This window comes from Bos indicus x Bos taurus, chromosome 2, assembly GCF_003369695.1.
Source record: "Bos indicus x Bos taurus breed Angus x Brahman F1 hybrid chromosome 2, Bos_hybrid_MaternalHap_v2.0, whole genome shotgun sequence".
NCBI classification, from domain to species: domain Eukaryota; kingdom Metazoa; phylum Chordata; class Mammalia; order Artiodactyla; family Bovidae; genus Bos; species Bos indicus x Bos taurus.
Genome location: NC_040077.1, coordinates 61,295,622 through 61,319,728, shown reverse-complemented (window position 1 = coordinate 61,319,728; position 24,107 = coordinate 61,295,622). Strand labels below are relative to the sequence as shown.

At 39.7% G+C, this 24,107-nt stretch overlaps 1 protein-coding gene across 1 annotated transcript in view; it reads right to left on the bottom strand.

Annotated features, from left to right (window-relative positions):
• DARS (aspartyl-tRNA synthetase) overlaps positions 1-16,727 on the bottom strand; it is a 67,193-nt gene extending 50,466 nt beyond the window's left edge. Inside the window, exons 1-3 of the mRNA XM_027561772.1 lie at positions 16,421-16,727; positions 14,369-14,426; positions 11,438-11,530 (exon numbers count right to left, since the gene is read on the bottom strand). Of these exons, the coding sequence (XP_027417573.1) occupies positions 11,438-11,530; positions 14,369-14,426; positions 16,421-16,486 (217 nt within the window). The 5' untranslated portion in view covers positions 16,487-16,727. The remainder of the gene's footprint in view (positions 1-11,437; positions 11,531-14,368; positions 14,427-16,420) is intronic.
• Between the last annotated feature and the right edge of the window lie 7,380 nt (positions 16,728-24,107).

Genomic DNA, 24,107 nt, shown 5'->3' with positions numbered 1-24,107 from the left:
AAGCATTTTAGCTGCTCTAATAGTGCAGACAGAGGAGCACTGACTGGGCTGCACTACAAAGCAATCTTGTGATGAACTGCAATGCTAGACAAAAACCCTGGGAGAGAACAGAGAGCTCCATAGTACTTACAAAGGGTGACCATGTCTTTAGGTTAGCACTAAGGGGTGACATGTAGTGGAAAGGTTTGGCAAAGAGTAAAAGCTTTTACATCAAAAGATATGGGATCATATCCCGTTACTTCCTATAAGGGGCCTGCTGCTGCTGCTAAGTCACTTCAGTCGTGTCCGACTCTGTGTGACCCCATAGACGGCAGCCCACCAGGCTCCACCATCCCTGGGATTCTCCAGGCAAGAACACTGGAGTGGGTTGCCATTTCCTTCTCCAATGCATGAAAGTGAAAAGTGAAAGTGAAGTTGCTCAGTCGTGTCCGACTCTTTGCGACCCAATGGACTGCAGCCTACCAGGCTCCTCTGTCCATGGGATTTTCCAGGCAAAGTACTGGACTGGGCCTACCAGAATATGAATTATGTCTCAGTTATTCATCTGCAAAATGAAGAAAATAACAGCATATTACTCATGGGGTTTTCTTGAATTTTCATCTATACTCTTGAGGATTATATAATAAGTTTATAATTGTGACAAACACCCAATTAATGTTAACTGTAAACTAGTATTACTACCTTTTAACTATTATCATTACTAATAGCACTACTGCCACTGCCTACTTATTTGAGGACTATGAAAACTGGCTGCCCAGGTGGCACCAGTGGTAAAGAACCTGTCTGCCAATGCAGGAGATGCAAAAGACGCAGGTTTGATCCCTGGGTCGGAAAGATCCCATGAAGCAGGAAATGGCAACCCACTCCAGTATTCTTGCCTGGAAACTTCCATGGACAGAAGAGCCTGGCAGGCTCTAGTTCGTGGATCGCAGAGTCGGACATGACAGCATGCATGCACTGCACGACCATTTCTATTTCACAGCTGGATCACTATGTCCAAAAGCTATGGTGGGTGTTGGGAACACAAAGTATGTATTTGTTAGACACCCATGACAGACTGTTATGTGAACAAAGTGATAAAGCCAATCATAATTTTAAGAGATATTAAAATTGACTGCATAAAAAAACCCACCAAAATATGAAATTGTATAGGAAGAAAAACACCAAAAAATGTGGCTACTAATGGATGGTGAAATCATGGAGAATTATACTGTTCTTCATATTTTCTGAACTTTCTACAATAAGCATGTACTATTTTTTTTAATCAGAAAAAATATATATATATTTTTTTTCAGAAAAAATAATTTTTAAGAGACCAATAAAGTCCGGGTTAAAAGAAAATTGTGGCCATGTTCCAGATTCAACACAGGAGATAAGCAGAACTATGTACTCAGGAGTACATAGAAGCAAGCATACTCCTAAGAGCTAACATGCCTTCTACGAAACAGAAATCATGAAATCAATGATTATGAGTGAAGCGAACAATGTTCACTGTTCTCTTTTAATGTTTAATGTATTTAGTCTACGTAATTTTAAATTTTTAATCTTTAAAAAAAAAAACCAATAGATGAAAGGAAAGGGGAGGTGAGACCAATGTATGATGAGTTGCTTCAGTTGTGTCTGACTCTTTGCAACTCCATGAACTGTAGTCCACCAGGCTCCTTTGTCCATGGGATTCTCCAGGTGAGAATACTGGAGTGGGTTGCCATGCCCTTCTCCAGGGGATATTCCCAACCCAGGGATCGAACCCTTGTCTCTTAGGTCTCCTGCACTGGCAGGCAGGTTCTTTACAACTAGCCCCACCTGGGATGTCCGAGACCAATACCACCAGCATACTATAAAGCCACAGTAAGTAAAAACGTACAGAAACAGGCAGATCAATGCAGCATAAAAAAGAACTGAGAAGATGCCCTATTAGAGCAAAGAGATTTTAATTCTAGTGGAATTCAGGAGATAACTAAAAAACCGAGCAATACAATAGAAAAGGGGAGGACTTTCTAAGTTTGAAAATTATAGAAATGCCTATGCATAAAAATTAAAAAACCACTCTGGGAAAAATATCTACGAATGACATATAACTTATATGAGTTAATATCTTTAATACATAAAGATCTTAAAGATGTATAAGTAAAGAACACTGAGATCCCAATGGGTAATGGACTAGAACAAATAATCTAAAAGAAAAACACCCTAGTAAGTATTCATGGCAGATAGACGGGGAAACAGTGGAAACAGTGGCTGACTTTATTTTTCTGGGCTCCAAAATCACTGCAGATGGTGACTGCAGCCATGAAATTAAAAGACGCTTACTCCTTGGAAGGAAAGTTATGACCAACCTAGACAGCGTATTAAAAAGCAGAGACATTACTTTCTCAACAAAGGTCCGTCTAGTCAAGGCTATGGTTTTTCCAATGGTCATGTATGGATGTGAGAGTTGGACTGTGAAGAAAGCTGAGCGCCGAAGAATTGATGCTTTTGAACTGTGGTGTTGGAGAAGACTCTTGAGAGTCCCTTGGACTGCAAGGAGATCCAACCAGTCCACCCTAAAGGAGACCAGTCCTGGGTGTTCATTGGAAGGACTGATGTTGAGGCTGAAACTCCAATACTTTGGCCACCTGATGTGAAGAGCTGATTCATTGGAAAAGACCCTGATGCTGGGAAAGATTGAGGGCAGGAGGAGAAGGGGATGAAAGAGGATGAGATGATTGGATGGCATCATCGACTCAATGGACATGGGTTTGGGTGGACTCCGGGAGTTGGTGACAGACAGGGAGGCCTGGTGTGCTGCGGTTCATGGGGTTGCAAAGAGTCAGACACGACTGAGCAACTGAATTGAACTGAAGTAAACATAAGGAGAAAAATGTTACTGGAAATGAAACTATTGTAAGTTGAAACAAATACGGATTACGACACATACCTCTCATACTAGAATAAATTTAAAAATATACACTATTATTCAATGTTCAGAAGAATTAAGTGAAAACCGTTCCTTCATAACTTGTCCATAGCAAGATAGGCTTGTACAATGCTTTCAGAGATCAATTTGGCAATGGGCTTAAAACATTCTGATTCAAAAAATATGTTTCTTAGAATGTATGTTAAGAAAATTAAATAGGGAACGTCTTACTGACAAAGCTGTTCATTATAGCATTATTTAAATAAAAGAAATAAGGTTTAACATCACCCCATATCTATGTAATTTTCACTAGTAGAACAGATCTACATATGACTCTAATGCTATGGTCCCAAGTTTTCTGTGTTCAAAGCACTTTCAAATACTAGAACCTTGATGGTACATTCAAAAAGATTTTTAAAAGACTTAAAAAATCAGTACTGGTTTCCTGGTAAACAGAGCTGTCCACTCAGACCCCCTCTATCAAGTGCTTTTGACACCAAGTTCTTGAAAGGTGTTAGTAAACTAAATTGTTCTTTCTTTGACTCTGGTCAGTGATACACTGCACAGCGTGATCTGCTCAGTTCAATGTCCTAAAAGGCATTTTCCTATACACTGGTGTGTGAGTGTGTGTGACTCCTTTTACACAAATTTAAAAACAAAGGATATGCTCATACTTGTAAATGCACTTTTCTTCCTGAGAGAATACACAAGAAACAAAACCGGTTTTTTGAGGGGTGGGGAGAGGAATAGACTGGAGCTAGATTTGTGATATTTTTATTTTTCTTCCTTTTTAAAAACTGAAGAATAGTTGATTTACAACACTGTGTTAATTTCAGGTGTACAGCAAAGTAGAGACAGGTAGATACATAAAACAGATAGGTAGATAAATGGCACATCTTCTTTATCCATTCATCTGGTGATGGCCACTTAGGCTGCTTCCGTGTCTTACTTATTGTAAACAGTGCCGCTTATGAACAATGGGGTTCGTGTATCTATCTTTATGAACTAGTTTTTGTCTTTTCTGGATACATGCCCAGGTGTGGGATTGCTGGATCATAGTGTAGCTCTAATGTTCATCTTACATCTTTCTGAACTATAGGATGTTAATTTTTACTATAGCAATACATTATTTTTTATTCTAAGAAGCAATTACATAATTTCTCAGTTTAGCAAAGAGTTCTCATTACTTAAGTTAATACAAGAACTTTATATGACAGATTAATCAATTGCTATATGACCCTAATGCTGGGAAAGACTGAAGGCAGGAGGAGAAGGGAACAAGGGAGAATGAGATGTTGGATGGCGTCATGACTCAATGGATGAGTTTGAGCAAACTGGGAGATAGTGAAGGGAGAGGGAAGCCTGGAATGCTGTAGTCCATGGGGTTGCAGAGTCTAGAGATGACTGAGTGACTGAACAATTTATCTTTCTTCATGGAATGCCCCAGCAGAAGTGAGTTTATAGAAAGGAAAAGTCAGTGTTCAAAACAACAAAATGAATTCACTATTTTTAAATATTTTCAGTCCTCAGCAGTTAAAAATTTGTGTTGTACTTTTATTCTTAAGTTTTTAGAAGAAGCAGTTTCTTAAATTTACAGAAGAAGCCCGTTTTAGAAAAGTGTAAAGTTGGAAACCTTCCTTTATAGCATCAAGTGCAATCTTTATTTCTAAGCTGAAGAACAAACATGGTACATAGTCAAGACAAAAGGTTTACTCTTATCTCCACTTCAGTGATGGCTCAATAAAGAAGTAAGCCTTGGTGGAAGAACCAGTTATCAAAGATGTGAGGCAATCTTAGTTTTCATCTATTCCTACTGTCCTTTAGCTTGCCAAGCTCCTGAATTTATTAGATGATGTATGTTCACTTCCTAACACCCAACATTAACATCTTCCTTCACTGCTTATGTTAATCAATTATGGAATAAACCACAAAGACCTATATGTTTTAAAATACTTTCCATTTATTATTTTCCCTGAAATATTCTTATATGGATATAAGTTGAGGTTTTGATTCTTGGTATTAAAAATTCTAAGGGTTTCTCTGGTGACTCAGTGGTAAAAATACACCTGTCAATGCAGGAGATGTGGGTTTGATCCCTTGGTCAGGAAGATCTCCTGGAGAAGGAAATGGCAACCCACTCCAGTATTTTTGCCTGGAAAATCCCATGGACAGAGAAGCCTTGTGGGCTATAGTCCACAGAAGGTGGCGAAGGGTCGGACAAGACTTACTGACTAAATACAACAACAAATAAAAATTCTCTCTGACCACCTAAATAAATCAGCTCTTTTGAAAGTATAAGTTAAGGTTTTAGGAAGAATAATCTTGGGCCAATGACTTCATGCAGTATGTATAAAATTTGAAAGGAATCATACATATTTCAATTACTTTCATTTCAAGGATTTATATTGATTAATTTATTTTAATTGGAGGCTAATTACTTTACAATATTGTGGTGGTTTCTGCCATACATTCACATGAATCAGCCATTTCAATTACTTTCAATAAGCACTTAAGCTTTCACAATCAAAGAAACTAATGCTAAATGTTTCATTAAGAATTAAAAACTTCCCCTTACTTCTATATAAAACTCTTGATTTTAGGGATTTGATACATAAACCTATTGTGAGAAATCTGATTTGTAATCTTTAAAAATACGTAAAATACTGCTCTTAATTTGAGGAGAAAAATATACAAATATTTGTTATATAAACAGACTAAAGGCTCCCCCCCCAACAGAATTCTAGCTGTCATATTTTTGACACTTTAATTTCCTTATTCATGGTTTTTCAGCACTTTACTTGAAACTGACAGCATTTGTAGTTTTTCTAAGTCCAATTTTAATGTGCTACTACTTCTGGAGTTAAAACACATGAATGATTCCTAATCAGTCATATTTATTGTCATTATAAATTTTCCATGTAAGGAAGAAGGGAGTAGCAGCAACCAGGATTCTGAAATTCAAAGATTTATCTTTTTCAAATAATCTTATCAGAAATAAAAAGCACTGACAATCATTACTGCCAAGAGTGTGAAGCAAGTGGTACTGTCACACACTTGGGGGAATATAACTGAGTATAGCATTTCAGGAGTGTAATCTGGTACTGGAAAATTTTAATATGCATATGCCAACCCTTCAACCCAGCAATTTAATACTTTGGAGAAATACTGCCTAATGTAGATCTGTAACCGATATCATGGAAGTATCTCCAAGAAACATTGTTAACTGAAAAAAAAAAAAAAGGTATAGAAACCATGTATAAATATAGTATCATCTACATAAGACAAATTAAAACACATACAAAACAAAATCATATATGTATGTATGTGTATGCATATGTGCATTAAAAATAAAGATTTGGCGGGGAAGACACTGACAAACTATTAAGAATTAATGGCAAAGGCTGGGGCAAAGGATACGCAGTAGAGAAGAAAAAGGAAGATATTATTTGTACTCTTTGAAAAATCCATGTGAAAACATTAACGTATTACCTGGTTAACTTACAACTTACACACACACACGTATCCGAACTTAAAAACAAAGTAGGATCTTCTAAGTAAAAATTATAAAAACCAGATTAATGAAAATTCAAAAACAAAATTACTGAAATTTAGCTTAGTACTATTCTAAAAAAATACTATCCACTCCTTTACCAAATTCAGTTTATTACAAGAATCCAAAAATGGCTCAACATTAAGAAATCCATTATTGTAAACCAATACAATTACATACAGTTGGTTCTAGCTACTTGTGGTTTTATATGTTTTTCATGGGGTTGCAAAGAGTCAGACATGACTGAATAACTGACCATACGCACACATTTTATAAAGTCACCAGGAACAATGAATTAGCAAGTACTGAACCACTGCTCCTAGGGGAAATATAGAGTGAGGTTTCTGTGCACGTCTGGTCATGGTATTTTTATTAGTCCAACAATACATAAATCAGTTGTGTGTATTTCTGTTTAAAGACACCTTATTTAGTATATATTGTTGATTCATTAACATAGAACTCATGTCCAACAACACTATAACTCATGCTGAGACAAAACTTAGCTATTAATAATTCATATTTTCTCCATAATATATATTATGGGCTCTCCTTTATTTAGGAATACCAGAGAACACTTCAGCACTGTGCTTCAGAGGCAATTTTAAACAGTTAGATTACCAAAATAAAGCAGAAAACTGTCAAGAATGTAGCACTGAATAGACTGCAAAGAGGACACCTGTTTGCGAGAGCTGATACAAGGCAGAGCTTCACTGTGTTTAACCTCAGCTGATAATGTTGTATTAGGAGACTCAAATTTCTCACCACTGCTCATGTGAATATCTGGTACATCTGTGAATGACAGTGAAAGCTCTCCAAGTGTTGATTTTGGGGTTACAAATACATGTTATAGTAGGTGAATTTGCAAATATACAATCTGTGAATAATGAAGATCAACTGATTATTTCCAACAAACAAAAAAACAAACAGGAGAGTATACTGAATCTCTATAAAAATATGCTCAACACAATGATATTTTGAGGGGAAATTTTTTCTGGAAAAGGAATGATAAAATTTAACACCTATTCCTGAGACAGAAAACTTGGACTAGATGAAAACTTCTTCTAACCTACTTTTTAAACTTTGGTACTGTTTCCTAGTAACACTGTATGCAGAACACCTAAAGACATGATAAATCAGCAGGAGTTTATACCTCTACTGTTTGAAAAATTATTCATTGTGAGAATCCTTGCAAAACTGGGGAATCTACTAATTATTGCAGAAAGAAACAACAAATGAGATAAACATTTGAAAGAAAAGAACAAAATGATTATTTGTAAATGTTAGCAATGCCTACCTATAATCCTCATGTACCTCAATAATTATCAATTCATGGCCATTTGTTTCAGCCTTATCCCTCAATTTCTGTACTATTTTGAAGCAAACTCCTGCAAACTCTCTATTATTTCATCCATATATAATTTGGTATGGATCCGTAAGAGATGTCTTTTTAAAAGAAACATTACAACAGTATTATCTCAACTTCAAAAAATGAACAATTTTTTAACACCAAATACCTAGTCAATGTTCAAATATTCAACAGTCTCAGTCCCTTTTCAACTATATATTTAAATTAGGATCTAAATAAGTGATTAGTTGAGAGATAGATCTGTTTTAATCCATAGGCTCCTCCTCCTGGTTCAATTTATTTCTTGAAGAGATCAGGCCTTTTTTGCCTCGTAGTTTACTACAGTCTAGATTTTGCTGCCTGTATCCCCATTGTCGTTTAACATGTTCCTTTGTCCTACAACTTTCCTGTAATTTGGTAGTTAGATCTACAGGCTTAACGAGATGTGGGTATAACTTTTTGGGTAAGACTATTTCATTGGGTGGTGGTGTATTCTCTCATAGACATAAAATATTCTGGTTGTCTCTCTATTGTATGTTGTTAGCAATCACTGATGATCAATACCCAGATAATTCACTGGGGGCAAAATAACAATGTTCTAATATTCTTCATTTTATTGGCTAGATACTTCTCTAAAGGGACACCTCCCCATACCTAGTATTTGATTAGTCAGTGATATACAATTCATACAGAAATGACACTTCCAGTCATGACCAACTAGATTTTCCGTTTGTTTGCCTTAGCATCATTATAAACATGGATTTAAACATATCTGATGTGTTTGAATTCACTGTAGTTGTCTTTTTTCATATTCAAACTGTTCTATTTTTTGGTTGAGTGTGGAGGGAAGTACTGTTGGTTCAGGATTACATGTAGCATGCACTCCATCTTTTAATTTGCTAAATAACTGTTTAGGAAACAAGGTGCCAATTTGGACAGAACAAAGGTTCCTCGTCTAATGGGAGAAAATAAATGAAGGATTACAATACAGTGTGATTATTGCTGGTAGAATAAATGGCCCAACCTTTCATGAAGGCAAATCAACATTTCTTTAAAAAGTTAAAATTCTACCAGGATTTTTCTCAAAGTCCAGTAGTAGTCATCTATGTGGGGGAGGATACTGAAAGAATAGACAAATTCTTAATAGAAGTGATTCTAAGACTATAAGATATATATGTATAAAATGTTGGAATTTTTAAAATAATAGGCCTATATTAATTCGATAATAAATATTTAAAAATAAAAAGAAGTGTTGTAACACAGAATGTATTACATAGTATAGAAGTAATTAAGTGCTAGGGCAACAGAAGGTGTCCTAAAAAGCTTCTGAATTCTGTTCATATTCCACCAGTTACTATGAGAATTAGGGCAAGTAGCTTTATCATTCTGAGCCTTACTCTCCTCACTTATAAGGAATAGCAATGCCTATTCTACCTATTTCACAAGTTTGTGGGGATGATCAAGGGTGAAAAAGTGTCTAAAAGCATAAAGTTATAAACTAATAAGAATCACTAATACTTTCAGGCAATTTGGAACACTAGTTTCCATAAGAAATTGACGTTTGTTCAAACTCCCCTAGTATTTCTTTTCTGTTGTTAATGCTAAATTCTTAGCACTGTCTAACAGAAGTTTTTACAATGATAAAAATATTTTATATTTGTCCTGTCTGTTCAATATGAAGCCACTAACCACTCTGGCTACTAAGCACTCAAAATACAGCTGATGTCTGAGCTACAGAATTTCAATTTTAACAGCTAAATGTAGCCAGCGGCTACCTGACAACTCAGGCTACCTGTATCTCTCTTCTACCTCTCTCCTTATGTAAATATTACAAATGTTAGAATATTTTCATATTAACAAATGAAAAACTTCTCAAAAACACTCTTTACTTCAAAAAAATCAAACTTCTGAGAGGTTCTAGAAAAGTACCTTAAAGTTTTAGATTTCACCTGAGTTTTAAGGCCAAATTATTATTATTATTTTTTTTTAATTGAAGGATAATTGCTTCAAAGAGTTTTGTTTTCTGTCAAACATCAACATCAATCAGCGGTAGGTGTATATATGTCCCCTCCCTCTTGACCTTCCCCTCCCATCTCCCTCCACATCCCACCCCTCTAGGTTGATACAGAGACCCTGTTTGAGTTCCCTGAGACATATAGCAAATTCCCATTGGCTATGTATTTTACATATGGTAATGTAAGTTTTCATTTTACTCTCTCCTTATATCTCACCCTCTCCTCCCCTCTCCCTGTGTCCAGAAGTCTATTCTGTTTCTCCACTGCTGCCTTGTAAATAAATTCATCAGTACCATATTTCTAGATTCCATATATATGAGTTAGTATATGATATTTATTTTTCTTTCTGATTTACTTCACTCTGTGTAATAGTCTCTAGATTCATCCACCTCATTAGAACGGACTCAAATGTGTCTTTTTATGGCTGAGTAATATTCGTTTGTAGATGAACCACAACTTCTTTATCCATTCATTTGTTGATGGACATCTAGGTTGCTTCCATGTTCTAGGTATTATAAATAGTGCTGCAATGAACATTGGGGTGTATCTATCTTTTTCAATTTTGGTTTCCTCAGGGTATATACCTAGGAGTGGGACTGCTGGGTCATATGGTGGCTTTAATCCTAGTTTTTTAAGGAAATCTCCATACTGTCTTTCTTAGTGGCTGTATCAATTTATATTCCCACCAACAGTGCAAAAGGGTTCCCTTTTCTCCACACCTTCTCCAGCATTTATTGTTTGTAGACTTTTTGATGATGGAAAGTCCAAATTAAGAATATCTGATAAGAACCTAAAATTAGCCGTGAAAGTGAAAGAGGAGTGAAAAAGTTGGCTTAAAGCTCAACATTCAGAAAACTAAGATCATGGCATCTGGTCTCATTACTTCATGGGAAATAGATGGGGAAACAGTGTCAGACTTTATTTTTGGGGGCTCCAAAATCACTGCAGATGGTGACTGCAGCCATGAAATTAAAAGACGCTTACTCTTTGGAAGGAAAGTTATTACCAACCTAGACAGCATATTACAAAGCAGAGACATTACTTTGCCAACAAAGGTCCATCTGGTCAAGGCTTTGGTCTTTCCAGTGGTCATGTATAGATGTGAGAGTTGGACTGTGAAGAAAGCTGAGCACCAAAGAATTGATGCTTTTGAACTGTGGTGCTGGAGAAGACTCTTGAGAGTCCCTTGGACTGCAAGGAGATCCAACCAGTCCATCCTAAAGGAGACCAGTCCTGGGTGTTCATTGGAATGACTGATGTTGAGGCCAAAACTCCAATACTTTGGCAACCTCATGCGAAGAGCTGACTCACTGAAAAAGACCCTGATGCTGGGAGGGATTGGGGACAGGAGGAGAAGGGGAAGACAGAGGATGAGATGGCTGGATGGCATCATCAACTCAATGCACATGAGTTTGGGTGAAGTCCGGGAGTTGGTGACGGACAGGGAGGCCTGGCGTGCAAAGAGTCGGACATGACTGAGTGACTGTACTGAACTGAATATTTTACATTGATTTAAGAAGGAAAACAGGTGTTTCTATTTTGTTTTTAAAGATCTGCCTTGCCTTGTGAGAAATTGCAAAAGAAAAATTCAGTGATTACCGAAAGACCTGTAACCATCTAATCGATCTTACCTTTAGCTCTGCTTGTATGAACCCTTGCACGCACCCAAACAACTTCACCAGCTTTTTGCACTGTCAAATCACTAATTCGAACCAAAACTCGATCTGTAGTAGAAAAGTGAAACAATTTTGTACTTCAGAATTTACAAAGAGATCAAGATCAAAATTACTTTGTTTGACAGCTAACATTAAGTACTTGATATTATCTTAAATGATTCTTATCTCTAGCAACACTCTTTTCTTTTGCTTTTCTTTTTATTGGTTTACAACATCATATGCTTCATATGTTTAACATTGTATTTCAGCTTCTATATACTTAACAGTATGCTCAACACCAAAAGTTTAGTTTCCAAACATTTCCACCGATTTGACCCTGTTACCCTTTTTACCCTCCCCTCATGCTCCTTCTAGTAACCACTACTCTGCTCTCTGTTTTGTTGTTTGGTTTGCTTATTTATTAATTTTTGTATTCCATCCATGTTGTTGCAAAAGGCAAGATTTCACCTTTTTTAATGGCACACAAATATACCACGTCTTCTTTCTTATCTATTTCTCTATCGACAGGCACTTAGCGTATTTTCATATTTTGGCTACTGGAAAAAATGCTGCAGTAACATAAGGGTGCACATATATTTTGATTAGTACTTTCATATTCTTCAGATAAATACCCAGAAGTGGAACTGCTGTATTATATGGTAGTTCTATTTTTAATTTTTTGAGGAACCCCTGTACTGTTTTCCATAGTGGCTATAACCAATTTACATTCCTACTCACGTTGTACAAGGGTTAACACCTTCTCTATCACCTTCTGTATGCAATTTGCCTCAAGTTTTATGAATTGACTATACTAAATATATCTCTAAAACCTATCCAATTCTCTTTCATCTTCACTGCCACCATTCTAAACCAACATACTATATCTTGCCTGCTGCTGCTGCTACTAAGTTGCTTCAGTCATGTCTGACTGTGCGACCCCAGAGATGGCAGCCCACCAGGCTCCCCCGTCCCTGGGATTCTCCAGGCAAGAACACTGGACTGGGTTGCCATTTCCTTCTCCAATGCATGAAAGTGAAAACAGAAAGGAAAGTTGCTCAGTCGTGTCCAACTCCTAGCGACCCCATGGACTGCAGCTCAGCAGGCTCCTCCGTCTGTGGGATTTTCCAGGCAAGAGTACTGGAGTGGGGGTGCCATTGCCTTCTCCAAACAACTTACTAGACAATCAAAATTCAAAACAAAACAATAAGTCTAAAAGAATAGACTTATTAGTAAGCATCATGATTACAGTAATTTTAATAGTACTTTGGAAAAGAAAGAATAATGGCCCTTCTTTCATGTGGCATTCCAATGAAGTAGCATAGGCGTTCTCAACCTTTAAAGTATCCACACATAGCTGAGGTGCATGTCACAGTCCCACCAATATGAGTGGCTAAGGCAAAGATTAGTGGCAGTAGGGTTTCAATTTGAAAACCTACTACCTCAGAAATGGAAGCAGACAGATAACTTTATATTGAACAAAATTTTCTGATTTTAACAGAGGTAAAACCAAGGGTAGAATTTTGCTGTTATTTAGTGTAATCAGATTACATAGGTAGTTTAACCTTTCTTTTGGTAGGGAAAGCTTATAACTGTTACAGTTACTGTTATAACAGTAGTCTGGATTTGATAGCTAAATGGGAACAATAATTGTGGCAAAGGGTGACTGAGGCTTATGTAGGAGTCAAACTCCAGTAAGATTTTTGATGTTAGAGCTCAACGAAGTGCAGTTCAGGAAGACAGATAAGCTGAGAAAAAGTCTCACATGACCTCTTCTGCTTGTCCTGGCAGGGGTAGTAGTCCTCTCCTATAGCATATTGCTTCTATCCCATTTTATACTCAATTATTTTACTTTACTAGCTTTATCTTTTGGAAATGGTTTATTCTCAGCAACCTATTTTGGTCTTTCATTGCACATTTTCCCAACAAAGTTGGGGAGGAAAAGTGATGTTGCGACCATGCAATGAGTTAAATCTAAAATAACAATTAAAACTGACCTGGGGTATATTATTTTCAAAGCATAAAATTCATAGGCAGGCATATATATTAGCAGTACTTGGTGCTTCCAATGGGCCAGAGCCTAAAGGTCTGCAGGTGTACCAAAGCTTGAAAGCTTTGGGGTGTCTACCAGAAGAAAAATGATTGTTAAATTGCTGAGTAGGATAAACTTGTTGAAATTGCATATATAAAATAGGGGGGAAAAAAAGAGAACAAAAATAGACACAAACAAAAAAGAAACCAATAAAAGGAAAACAAATGTTTACAAACAGCAAACTTACAGGTCTGAGAGAAACAATTAAATCATTTTCAAAGAAATATTTATATAAGGAGGGTGCTAAAAGAGGTAGCTTCATGAGGCATGCAAAAAAGGCTGCATATGAAGAAAGCAGCTACTATTAACTATCTTTTATCTCCTAGGCCAGAGTCAAATCTTTTTACATGATCACTTAGGAATATCTTTCTAATATAATTTACCCCTTAAAATATACTAATTTAATGTATTTTCTTCCTTTTCTAGATTAGGGACCCTATATTGATAATATTTGCACAGGGTTATGGCATATGCTTGGACTTTCAAGGTGGCTCAGTAGTGAAGAATCTGCCTGCCAAGCAGGAGATGTGTGTTCCATCCCTGGGTTGGGAAGATGCCCTGGAGAAGGAAATGGCAACCCACTCCATTCTTGCCTGGGAAATGACATGGACAGAGGAGCCTGGCCGGCTACAGTGGATGGGGTCTCAAAGAGTCAGAGGTGACTTAGCAACTAAACAACAACAATGGCATAAGTTTGCCATTTAAGTTTTTCAGAGTTATGTTTTCAGTTATGTCAGCCTTACTTAAAACTTTATGAAGAGCTTTCCTGGAATTAGAAAGTAAAAAAAGCCTTTTTAAATTATCACATAACTACTAACCTGGTTTTTCTTGTGATTGTATCATTGAAGATACTCCGTATCTTTCTTTTGCATAATCCTACAAAAAAAGTTTTTACATTATGACTTTTTATTTAAACACTAATAGCATAGTATTAATAAACACAGAAACACAACAGAAAAAGATGAATTCATTTTAACTTTCAGGACTATTTTATTAATTCAAACTAGTAGTTTTAACCTGTGGAAATATGTCATATCATTTAATATGCACTCCATAGAAAAGGATAAGCACCCAGCTTCTGGATAATTTATTTTGAAGATCACCACTCCTGGATTGATATACCATACAGAACAGCATTCTCAAATAAAATTTACACACATGTACAACACATCTTAACTACTTTCTTCAAAAAGGAGATTAAACTACTTCAAAGCAGGGTTATAAATTTCCTCTTTTTGAAGGGAGAAGGATGAGATACCACAGTTTTATTAACTTCCTATTACAGGAAGAGATGTTCAAAGAGAACCAACAGTTAGGGATAAGCTTTCTGAGCACCAGATGTCCAGTTTTTAGAAATCAGAGATGTTGGATAAAAGCTAACTACAACTTTCCTTTTGTAAAGTATCATCAAAAAATTTCCCAGCTTCCTGTTCTAAAACCGTCTTCAGGATATCAGGTTGCAAGTGCTTCAACACTGACAATATGACACCAAAATTCTTATTACAGATTTTAAGCCAGGAACAGGAAAAACGAGGCCTCGAGTCCAGACTTATTAAGAAACTATACTTATTAAATTAAGCGGCCTTTTATTTTAATCTCACTTTACCGAGAAAATGATCTCTTAAGATCCTTCCAGCTATAAAGTGACATAACTCTGCCACAATGTCTACCTTAGATAATCTATAGACCTACACTATTTGCAAAGGCACACTGCTAGATTACATACTTAATCAGATCAAGAATACATAAAAATGGTTTCCCTCAAGGTAATTTAGGATGTGAATAAAACAATTCATTTCTGTCACTACAGTTATCTGTTGGAATCCTCTCCTTTAGATTTGGAAGATATTAAATTCTGTATTTATACCAAAACAAACCAGACAACATGTTAAGGTGCTTACTGAACAATTTTTTTCCGAAACAAAAAAAAATACACCGTAAAGACAAAGACAACCCCAGTCCTACTATACAGTCACAAAATGTAGTAGGGCAGCATAAAAAGGTTACAGCATGTGAAAAGAAAAAAGGGGATCACTTATTACTACTGTTCATATTTCAGCAACCCTTTTAAAATTATCTATTCCTTATGCAGATTATCACAAATTCATGTCTCCTCAATAGAAAAATTAGCAGCTAGGTAGAAATCTCAATTTCACTAAGAGCACACATCACTTGTAGAACGGTTTCAAACATTCATTTCTGAAAAGCACTGATGGACTACAGGGTATTATGAATTACATAGATGATTTGCGGTCACTTCATCTCAAACGCATTCCCTACAAACTTCCCCACCTACCTCACTTGGATTACTTAAAAGAAAGGAAATAAAAATGACAGCTTTCTCTAAAGCTGTCACATGGAAAACGGTCATTATAGTGGCAGATCGCTTTACGAAGTACTGTCATTACTTGAAAAACATTAGGTACACGAGTGCTGAGCAAAAATCGATTATCAGTGGACATTAAAGATTTCCGGGGAAAGAGATGGAGTACGTGAAATACGTGCCTAACCCAGCGAGGTTTAAGGTTGACCCGGCCGCTCCTACTTCCGGGGCAGTGGGTACTTCACGCCCTCCGCGCCCCCCTCCCCCGCCTTCCAGCTCAGAGACGCGCTTCTTGTAAGCCATGCCTCCAGGCGCCCCAGGAAGAAATGCGATCCGGGGTGGGTCGGGCTAAGGTGCTCGGGCAAGGGCCCTGGAGGCCCGGTTGAAGGCTCCGGGCGCCCGGACCCCAGGCCCGTGGCCTACAGGCAAAGTGCCGCCAGGGATCCAGAGGCCAGGGCCCCCGCTCACCCTACCCCCCGCTCTCCCCCTCCCCCCAGCGCGATCCGGCCCAAGGGTCTGTTCAGGCCCGGAGAAGGAGGAAACCCACTTCCGCCGCGTCCATGATCTCCCGCGGCTTCTCCTGACTCCTGCGGCTGGCGTTGGCGCTGGGCATCTGGACAACTAGACTGGGCAGCGATCACCACCCTCCCTCGCAGGCTTCCGTAGGGCAGGCCAAAGGGGCTTCTCCCTCCCGCACAGTCTCCGCCCTCCCTGCACTCCGGTCACAGCACACGAGCTCGGACTCCGCGTGGAGTGTAGGCTCCGGAAAGATCGCGATAACCTCAGTTCTCTCGAGATCCCGGAGGCTGAAGGCCGCGCGCCGGCGTCTCCTTTTCTTGCCCCGCCCTTACGGGACTTTGCCTGGAGTTAGAGGGAATCCCCGGGAATTAGTTACAGTTTCGCGAGATCGACTCGGAGGGGACGGGTCCCGGGCATGCCAGTTGGCACGATCTCCCACGCATTCGTTTTTCAACTATATCCCACCTGCGAAGTCTACTGTGTTCTCTTTTCAGCCGTATTTACTCCTCCTCGCTTTGAGAGCAAACTGTTTGGTAAAACATCCACACACGCTCAGGACTTTTCCTCCCTTGAACTTCTCCGTCAGTACTCCCCAGCGGCAGTGTAGCTGCCTGGACTTACGGCAGACTTCCCACTTCCTAGTGGGACACAGGAGTGCTGGGTTATAGGTAGATGGCTTGTTGAGGTAGGAATGAATACTGGTGTCCAAGTCATATGTGAGGTGTAAGTGAAGTGAAGTCGCTCAGTCGTGTCCAACTCTTTGCGACCCTGTGGACTGTAGCCTACCATGCTCCACCGTCCATGGGATTTTCCAGGCAAGAGTACTGGAGTGGGTTGCCATTTCCTTCTCCAGAGGATCTTCCTGACCCAGGGATCGAACCTTGGTCTCCCCCACTGTAGGCAGACGCTTTACCCTCCGAGCCAGCAGGGAAAGGTAAGACCTGTGAAGTGTAAACCCAATGGCAAAACCTTCCACACAATTGCACTGATTGCCACACAATTGGTCTGGTTGCATTGTTAAAGGCAATGTATGTGTTGGTTGTCTAATGAATGAATCTTCCCAATTTCAGCTTTTTTTTTTTTTTCTCATCCACGAACCTCTTATTGCAATTGAAACTAATATAGAAGCTTGGTAAAATACTATTTCCTCTGCTAGACTTCTTTGCACCCTGCCATGTTTTAATTATTCTAGTAATCTTAACCTGGAGCAAAGTGGCACAGTTTATACTTTTCAAGAGTGCCGTTAGGCCCTAGCACGACTGAACGGGTTGTGGAGGTTACTGCATTCATGTCCTGGGATAGGATAGTGAGTGGACACATGGTCCCAACCCTCGTGTAACTTACCATCTCATTGCAGGTGTGAAATAGAGGTACCAAGTGCTAAAATTTTCTTTGAAGGCATTCACCTCAGGCTTCTCTGAGAAACTCATACTTCAGCTGAAGTCTAAGGAAGGAGTAGGAGTTAGCCAGGTGAAGAGACAAAAGAATATTCAAGGTAGGGGGTTAGGGAGAGAAAGATCTTGGATCAGTTTTGGACGAAGTGCATATAAAATGCCTTTGAGACATTTAAGGGGAGAATGTCCAGGAAACCTCTAGCTTTGTGGGGTCTAGATAAAGATGGGCAGATAAAGATGAAGAAGACACTGCCGAGTAGGTGGTAATTGATGCCCCTGGACTAGTGAAGAGGATGTTCCAAGAAGACAGTGTTAACATTGTCAATTGCTGCCTGTGCTTCAAGTAAGATGATAACTGAAAAATAGTTGTTGGATTTAGCAACATAGAAATCATTGGTGTTCTTAGTAAACACGTGAAGTGATGGGGTAAGGATGGGCTGAGAAGTGAGTGAAAGTAAAGAAATAAAAATAAAAGTGATTACAGCCAACCTTTATATAGTGCTTACTCTGTGCTAAGCACTAGTGTCAGTGTTATAATCTTTTTGTCTATGGGGAAATTCAGGCAGAGAGAAGTGAAGTAATCTGCCCATGGTCTCAGGGTCATTAAATGATGTATTTCAAAGCAGGTAGTGTGGTGCCAGGATCCATGTTCTTAACCACTGTACCTCACTGCCTTTCCTGTCTTTTGGAGACAATGAGAAGATAAGATGGGAGCGGAAGGAAAAAATACAGGTGGTAGTTAATAAGGAATAAGTGAAGCTTTTTTTAAAGAGAATATCTCAGTGCATTTAAAAACTAATGGGAAAGATTCACGAAAAACTAGATTGATATACAAGACAGAAAAGGATTGAGTGATGGTATAAGGTTTTTTTTTTTGTTTTTTTTTTAAATAAGGGAGAGATAGGAGGTGGGACAAGGGGAAGAGGAACAATTCCTCTCTCTCAGCTGGAGGTGAGGATGCTAGGATAGTGGTAGATGTTTGATTTTAGGGCAATGAGAGATCTCCCATGTGATGACTTCTGTTTTCTCTAGAAGAGGAGGCTAAGTTATGAATGATGAGTTTGGAGGTTCCAGGGGAGGTAGAAAAGGGAGATTGGTGATTTGAGGAGAATAGAAAAGGTTAAAATATTTATAATTCTTCAGGTTATTTGGTATTTGGTATTATTTCTGGGCATTGTTAGGACCCATTTAATAAGGACCCATGATTTGGTCCTGGAACTGAGACTTCTCCAGTAGCACATGGCTGATGTGGTACCGTCATAAAGAGGCAGTTACTTCAGTCACTGTGGAGATTTTGGTGCCGATGCTGTACAGTGGAAGGGAGCCCAGTATTCATGCAAATGCCATACACATCCCAGGGAAATAAGAAAGAAAATTTTACCTGTAATTTTTTTGAAAGACCAACATTGGGCATATCATTTATTCTTAGATCAGGATGGAGGGAAGGAAAGGACAGAGACGCAAATAGCTGAATGTGGCTCTATAGATGGATAGATGGCCCTGAAATTTGAGAAGTGAAATTTGAAGAAAAGGAATAAATTTTATTCCCCTTTTAATTGATCAATGATTATTTATAGGCACTAATTTGTGCCAACAATTGCCAGGTTCTGGCAATAAAGAGATAAATTACGATCCTGGTTTTCAATAATACATAATCCACTTAGTAAGATAGCATATAACTAATGGTAAAGAAATGTGAAACTTGTCGTAGTAGTGGTAAGTACGTGCATTTCCAGCGAGAACCCTAAGATTCACTTTGACTGGGCCAGTTAAGGACACAAGTCCACTACTGACCAATCCATACAGTCAGGCAAATAGAATATTCTGATTGGTTTAGCCTAGGTTGCATTTCCCCTGGAGTTGGGAACAGAGTTAGCTTACTGGAACCATGTGGAAACCACTGTCAGAAACTAAGGGACAGGGAAATGGACCCTGGAAAGGCAACTCCAAATAACCATTGTAGAGGTCAAGAAGATTTGGGCTTTGCACAGATAAGCAGACTCCAGGGGAGTGCCTCCTCCTATCTGGTCTGGACTATTTGGATATGCTGTGTTAGTTAGTAACAAACTAATGCCCAAATCTCAGCAACTTCAACCACCACCACCACCACCACCACCACCACCTATTTCTTATTCATATTAGGTCTGTATTCTTGCCTGGAGAATCCCAGGGACAGAGGAGCCTAGTGGGCTGCCGTCTATGGGGTCGCACAGAGTCGGACACGACTGAAGTGACTTAGCAGCAGCAGCAGCAGGTTAGCAAAGGGGCTGTGCTCATATAGTTACTCAGGCATCTAGGATGATAGATGTTCCATCTTGACACATGCTTCTGATCTCGGAGAGACGGCAGTGAGCAGTCCTGAAGAAAGATCATTTCCAGCCTAGGAATTGCATCTGGGTAGCTTGGATGAAGGGCTTCCCAGGTGGTGCCAGTGATAACCCGCCTGCCAATGCAGCAAAGAGTAAGAGACGTGGGTTTGATTTCTACTTCAGGAAGATCCCCTGGAGGAGGGCATGGCAACCCCCTCCAGTATTCTCACCTGGAGGATCGCATGGACAGAGGAGTCTGGCGGGCTGTAGTCCATAGGGTCACAAAGAGTCGGACACGACTGAAACACGACTTAGCACACATGCATGCACAACCTGAATGAAAACCAGGAATCCTAGCTGCTAGACCACCAGGGGCTAGAAGCCAAAAGCAAAGTTTCCCTGGCTCTTACCCTCATTGAAAACAAGAATGTTTCAGGGAGGCAAAACTTGTAAAAACAGGTACAAAGTTTATTATTAGAGACACAACACATTAAATGGGACAGCACACAGAGAAACCATTTTATTTAAGACTGAAACAAGGCAGAAATACACACTCAGAGACAAAGGGTATGGGCATCCCCCATAACGAGGAGGAGTATAGTAAAGAGGTGATTTAAATCATACAGGATAGTCCTTCTGGGACTTGGTTTACATTTGGCCAATTACCTTGTTTATTCTTTACACCTGATCTGTTCTAGGACACTTCCCAACCTGTGTGCACATCTTTTTGCTAAGATGGATTCCATAGCAGAGGTCTTGCAAGTGGGTGCATGGCCATACTTATTATGGGGTGGTACCCCCTGACTTGTTGACCCCCAAGGAGCCTCCCTATGCAGGTGCAGACAGGGAAGTTTTCCTTGACTTCAGGAGTGGTCACCTTATCTCTTTACTTCAGGAGAGCTCAGTTTCTGCCACTAGTTTTAACTTTGGAGTGTCTGGGTAAGAGCAAATCTTCGATTTTATTCCACTTGACAAACCCCAGCTGTGCAGCCCAGGGACTATCTCCTACGAGAGCCTGGCCATGGGCAGCCCTTAGCGTGGCTCTTGGGGCACCCGCCCGTTAACCCGAACCCTGCTTACTAGGCAGCGGTTGCCACAGGACCGTTGGCGACCAACTGTCAATGAGTGACCGTTAGTGGTCCTGCTTAGCCATTGGTCAATCTGTAGCGTGCCCCTCCCTCAAGCAACTGTCAACGAGCAACTAACTGTCAACGAGCAACTGTTACTGGGACCATTCAGTCCATGGTCCTCAGAGTGGTGGTCCTCAGGCAGAGTGAGGTAAGAGGTGAATCCTGGCCTTCTCTGTGGGCCCTCCAGCTTACCTGGCCTCAGGCTGATGGGTGAGCTGGGTGGTGGTGGGGGGTGGCAAGGCACAGGGAACAGGCTGGGGGTTGTGTCCTTCATGGCTCCAGATTACTCGCCAAGGCCCCACAGCCCTTGAGTTGATGAATCTGTCTCCCATTGCCACCTCTGCGATTTAATGGCAGCGGCAGTCTGCCTGGGTCGCAGTCTTCTGGAACTGGCCCCTGCCATTTTGGTGGCTTAGAAGCCCTGAGGGTTAGTTGGGTCCCGGGCACCCGGCTCCCTCAGCCACAACAGCTGGGCAAAGTCTGGGAACATGGCCTTAGGGAGCTGTCAGCTGAAATCTGCCTCCTCTCAGCCGGGACTTATATCTTGGAGGGTGAAAGTTATGCCTTGGGACCTTGCCTGTTCTTGTCAGAAGAGGGAATAATATTTACTTGGTGGAGGTTTACAGGAACATCATTACCTGACCATGACCTCACCTCAAGAACAGAGGTTCTGACACCAAGACGTTTGCAACAACTACCCACGCCCCTCCCTCACCTTTCCTAGAAAAGGGCTTTACTGAAAGCTTTTGGGGAATTTGGGGTTTTTACGGCATGAACCACCCATCTCATTGCATGGCATTGCAATAAACGTTTCTCTGCTCCTTCTCCAATATTTTGGTATTGTTTGGCCTCACTGTATGTCAGACATACAGACTTGTGTGTCAGTAACATTACCTCACTTCCGTGATCACAGAGGCAGGGAAAAGAGAACCTAGCTCTTAAAATGGCTGCCTGGAGGTGACACATTTCATGTTGTACTCTTATTTCATTGGCCACACAAGTCACATGGCTATTCATGAGTTCAACAGGGCAGGATAATTTACTCTTTTGTGAGGGAACATCACTGGATTTTTGTGATCAATGAAACATTCTATCATACTCATGAGAATTTCAGCATAGAAGTGAGTCTATGAAACTGTTCCATTTTGGGATTTTTTTTTTAAAGCTTTTATTCCCTCAATTAGGTATAGTCCTAATATATGAACTTCTCTTCAGAAATCTGAACAAAAATCCCATATATTGTCCCTTAACTAGGGTATGGATCTTAACTTTCCATTGCCTGTGAGGCCTCTACATGCACTTCTTCCTTACTTTGATGCCTTAACTTGATAGATTATTCTTATTTAGGACATAGCCCTAGGGGAATACTTTTGCTTCTGGCTCTCTGTCCTGATGGTGATGGAAGAGAAGAATTTGCCAGATCAGTGGCCACTGATACCATGTGCCTGAGGTCTTGTTAATCTGCTTTAATGAAGATACAGCTGCAACTAAAGCTTCGACTTGGTTGAATTTGCAGTAGTCAACTGCCAACCTCCCAAATTGTTCTGGTTTTTGCAGGAGCCAAAACAGGAATATGATGGGGACTGTCAGCTCTCAGGTCTTCAAGAGATGCACTCATCTCTGCCATTCTCCCCTGAGCATGTGATACTGTTTATGATTCATCATCCTAGTTGGAGGCTGGGGAAGCAAATTTAAAAGTTTTCCTTTTAGCTTTCTGCAATATGATGGCTTTAACCCACAGGCCGAAGAACTGTAAGGGAACAGTTCTGCCTTGTCTCTTGACCTCCTTGTAGGCATCCATATAAGCCATGTTGGCAACGGCTGGCTTGAAGTGCAGCTAATCTGAGTCTTGGAGATACACCTTGTGATCCTCCTGTAACAGAGGGGATGAAAACCGTCTCGCACTGGCTTCCCTGTCTCCTCTGGGAGGCTGTCTGATGAAGGCTTTCTGCCATCCTCCCTACCCCTACTCCCCACTAGTGAAGCTAAACAGTGTAAAATTACATAGCCAGTGTCTAGCCTCCTCAGCAACAGGGTGTCCCATAAGTCACACTTCAGTCATCTGGTCCCTTTTGTTTGTGTTGTCCTTTTTTCGTATGAAGGGCAAGGATCAAGGTGGGCTGACACCTTTGGCTATTCTTTTTACTGTGTAAGTGAGTAGCAAACTGTTTAAATCTAAAAGTGGTTGTTATATCTTGACTGATCAAATCTGTCAGGGTTTGACCTTGGCCTTGCTTTGTGTGTTCCTGTCTTGCCAGGAACCAATGTGGGGTTTGCCAACTACCAAATGTGTTCATTCCAAACTATGCATTTAGAGACCGGGAAAATGACTATGAGGCCCGTGGATCCAGTATAGGTATTGCTGTTAAGAGGTTTGAAGCATCATTGTGATTCCTAATCCTTTGTATGTGATTTTTTTTTTCCCATGTAAAAAAGGTTTGCAGGATATCTGGTAAGTAAGTTACCACTAGTCCTTTTCTTTGTTCCTAACCCTCTGAAATTTCACAATGTGTACCAACCTATGGGTCTAAATTCAACATTGTGCTGGACACTCAGCAGGCATTTCAGCCTGGAAACTCACTTAATTCTGGGGCATTTTCTTAAAAATTTTTTCAATGATTCTCTCCCTTTAATTCCTCTCTGCTTTCTTGCTTCAATGTTTATTATTCAAATACTGGCCTTTCCAAACTGGTCATCTTATTTCCTTATCATTTCTCTCCGTTCTCTATCTCCTTGCCTCTTTAAACTGCCTTTGGGGAGATTTCTTCAGCTTTATCTTCTAATCTTTCAAGTGAGATTTTCTCATTTCTGCTGTCATATGTTATCATTTCCCATACACCATTTTGTTCTCTGAATTGTGTTTAAAAGAATAGAATACTGAT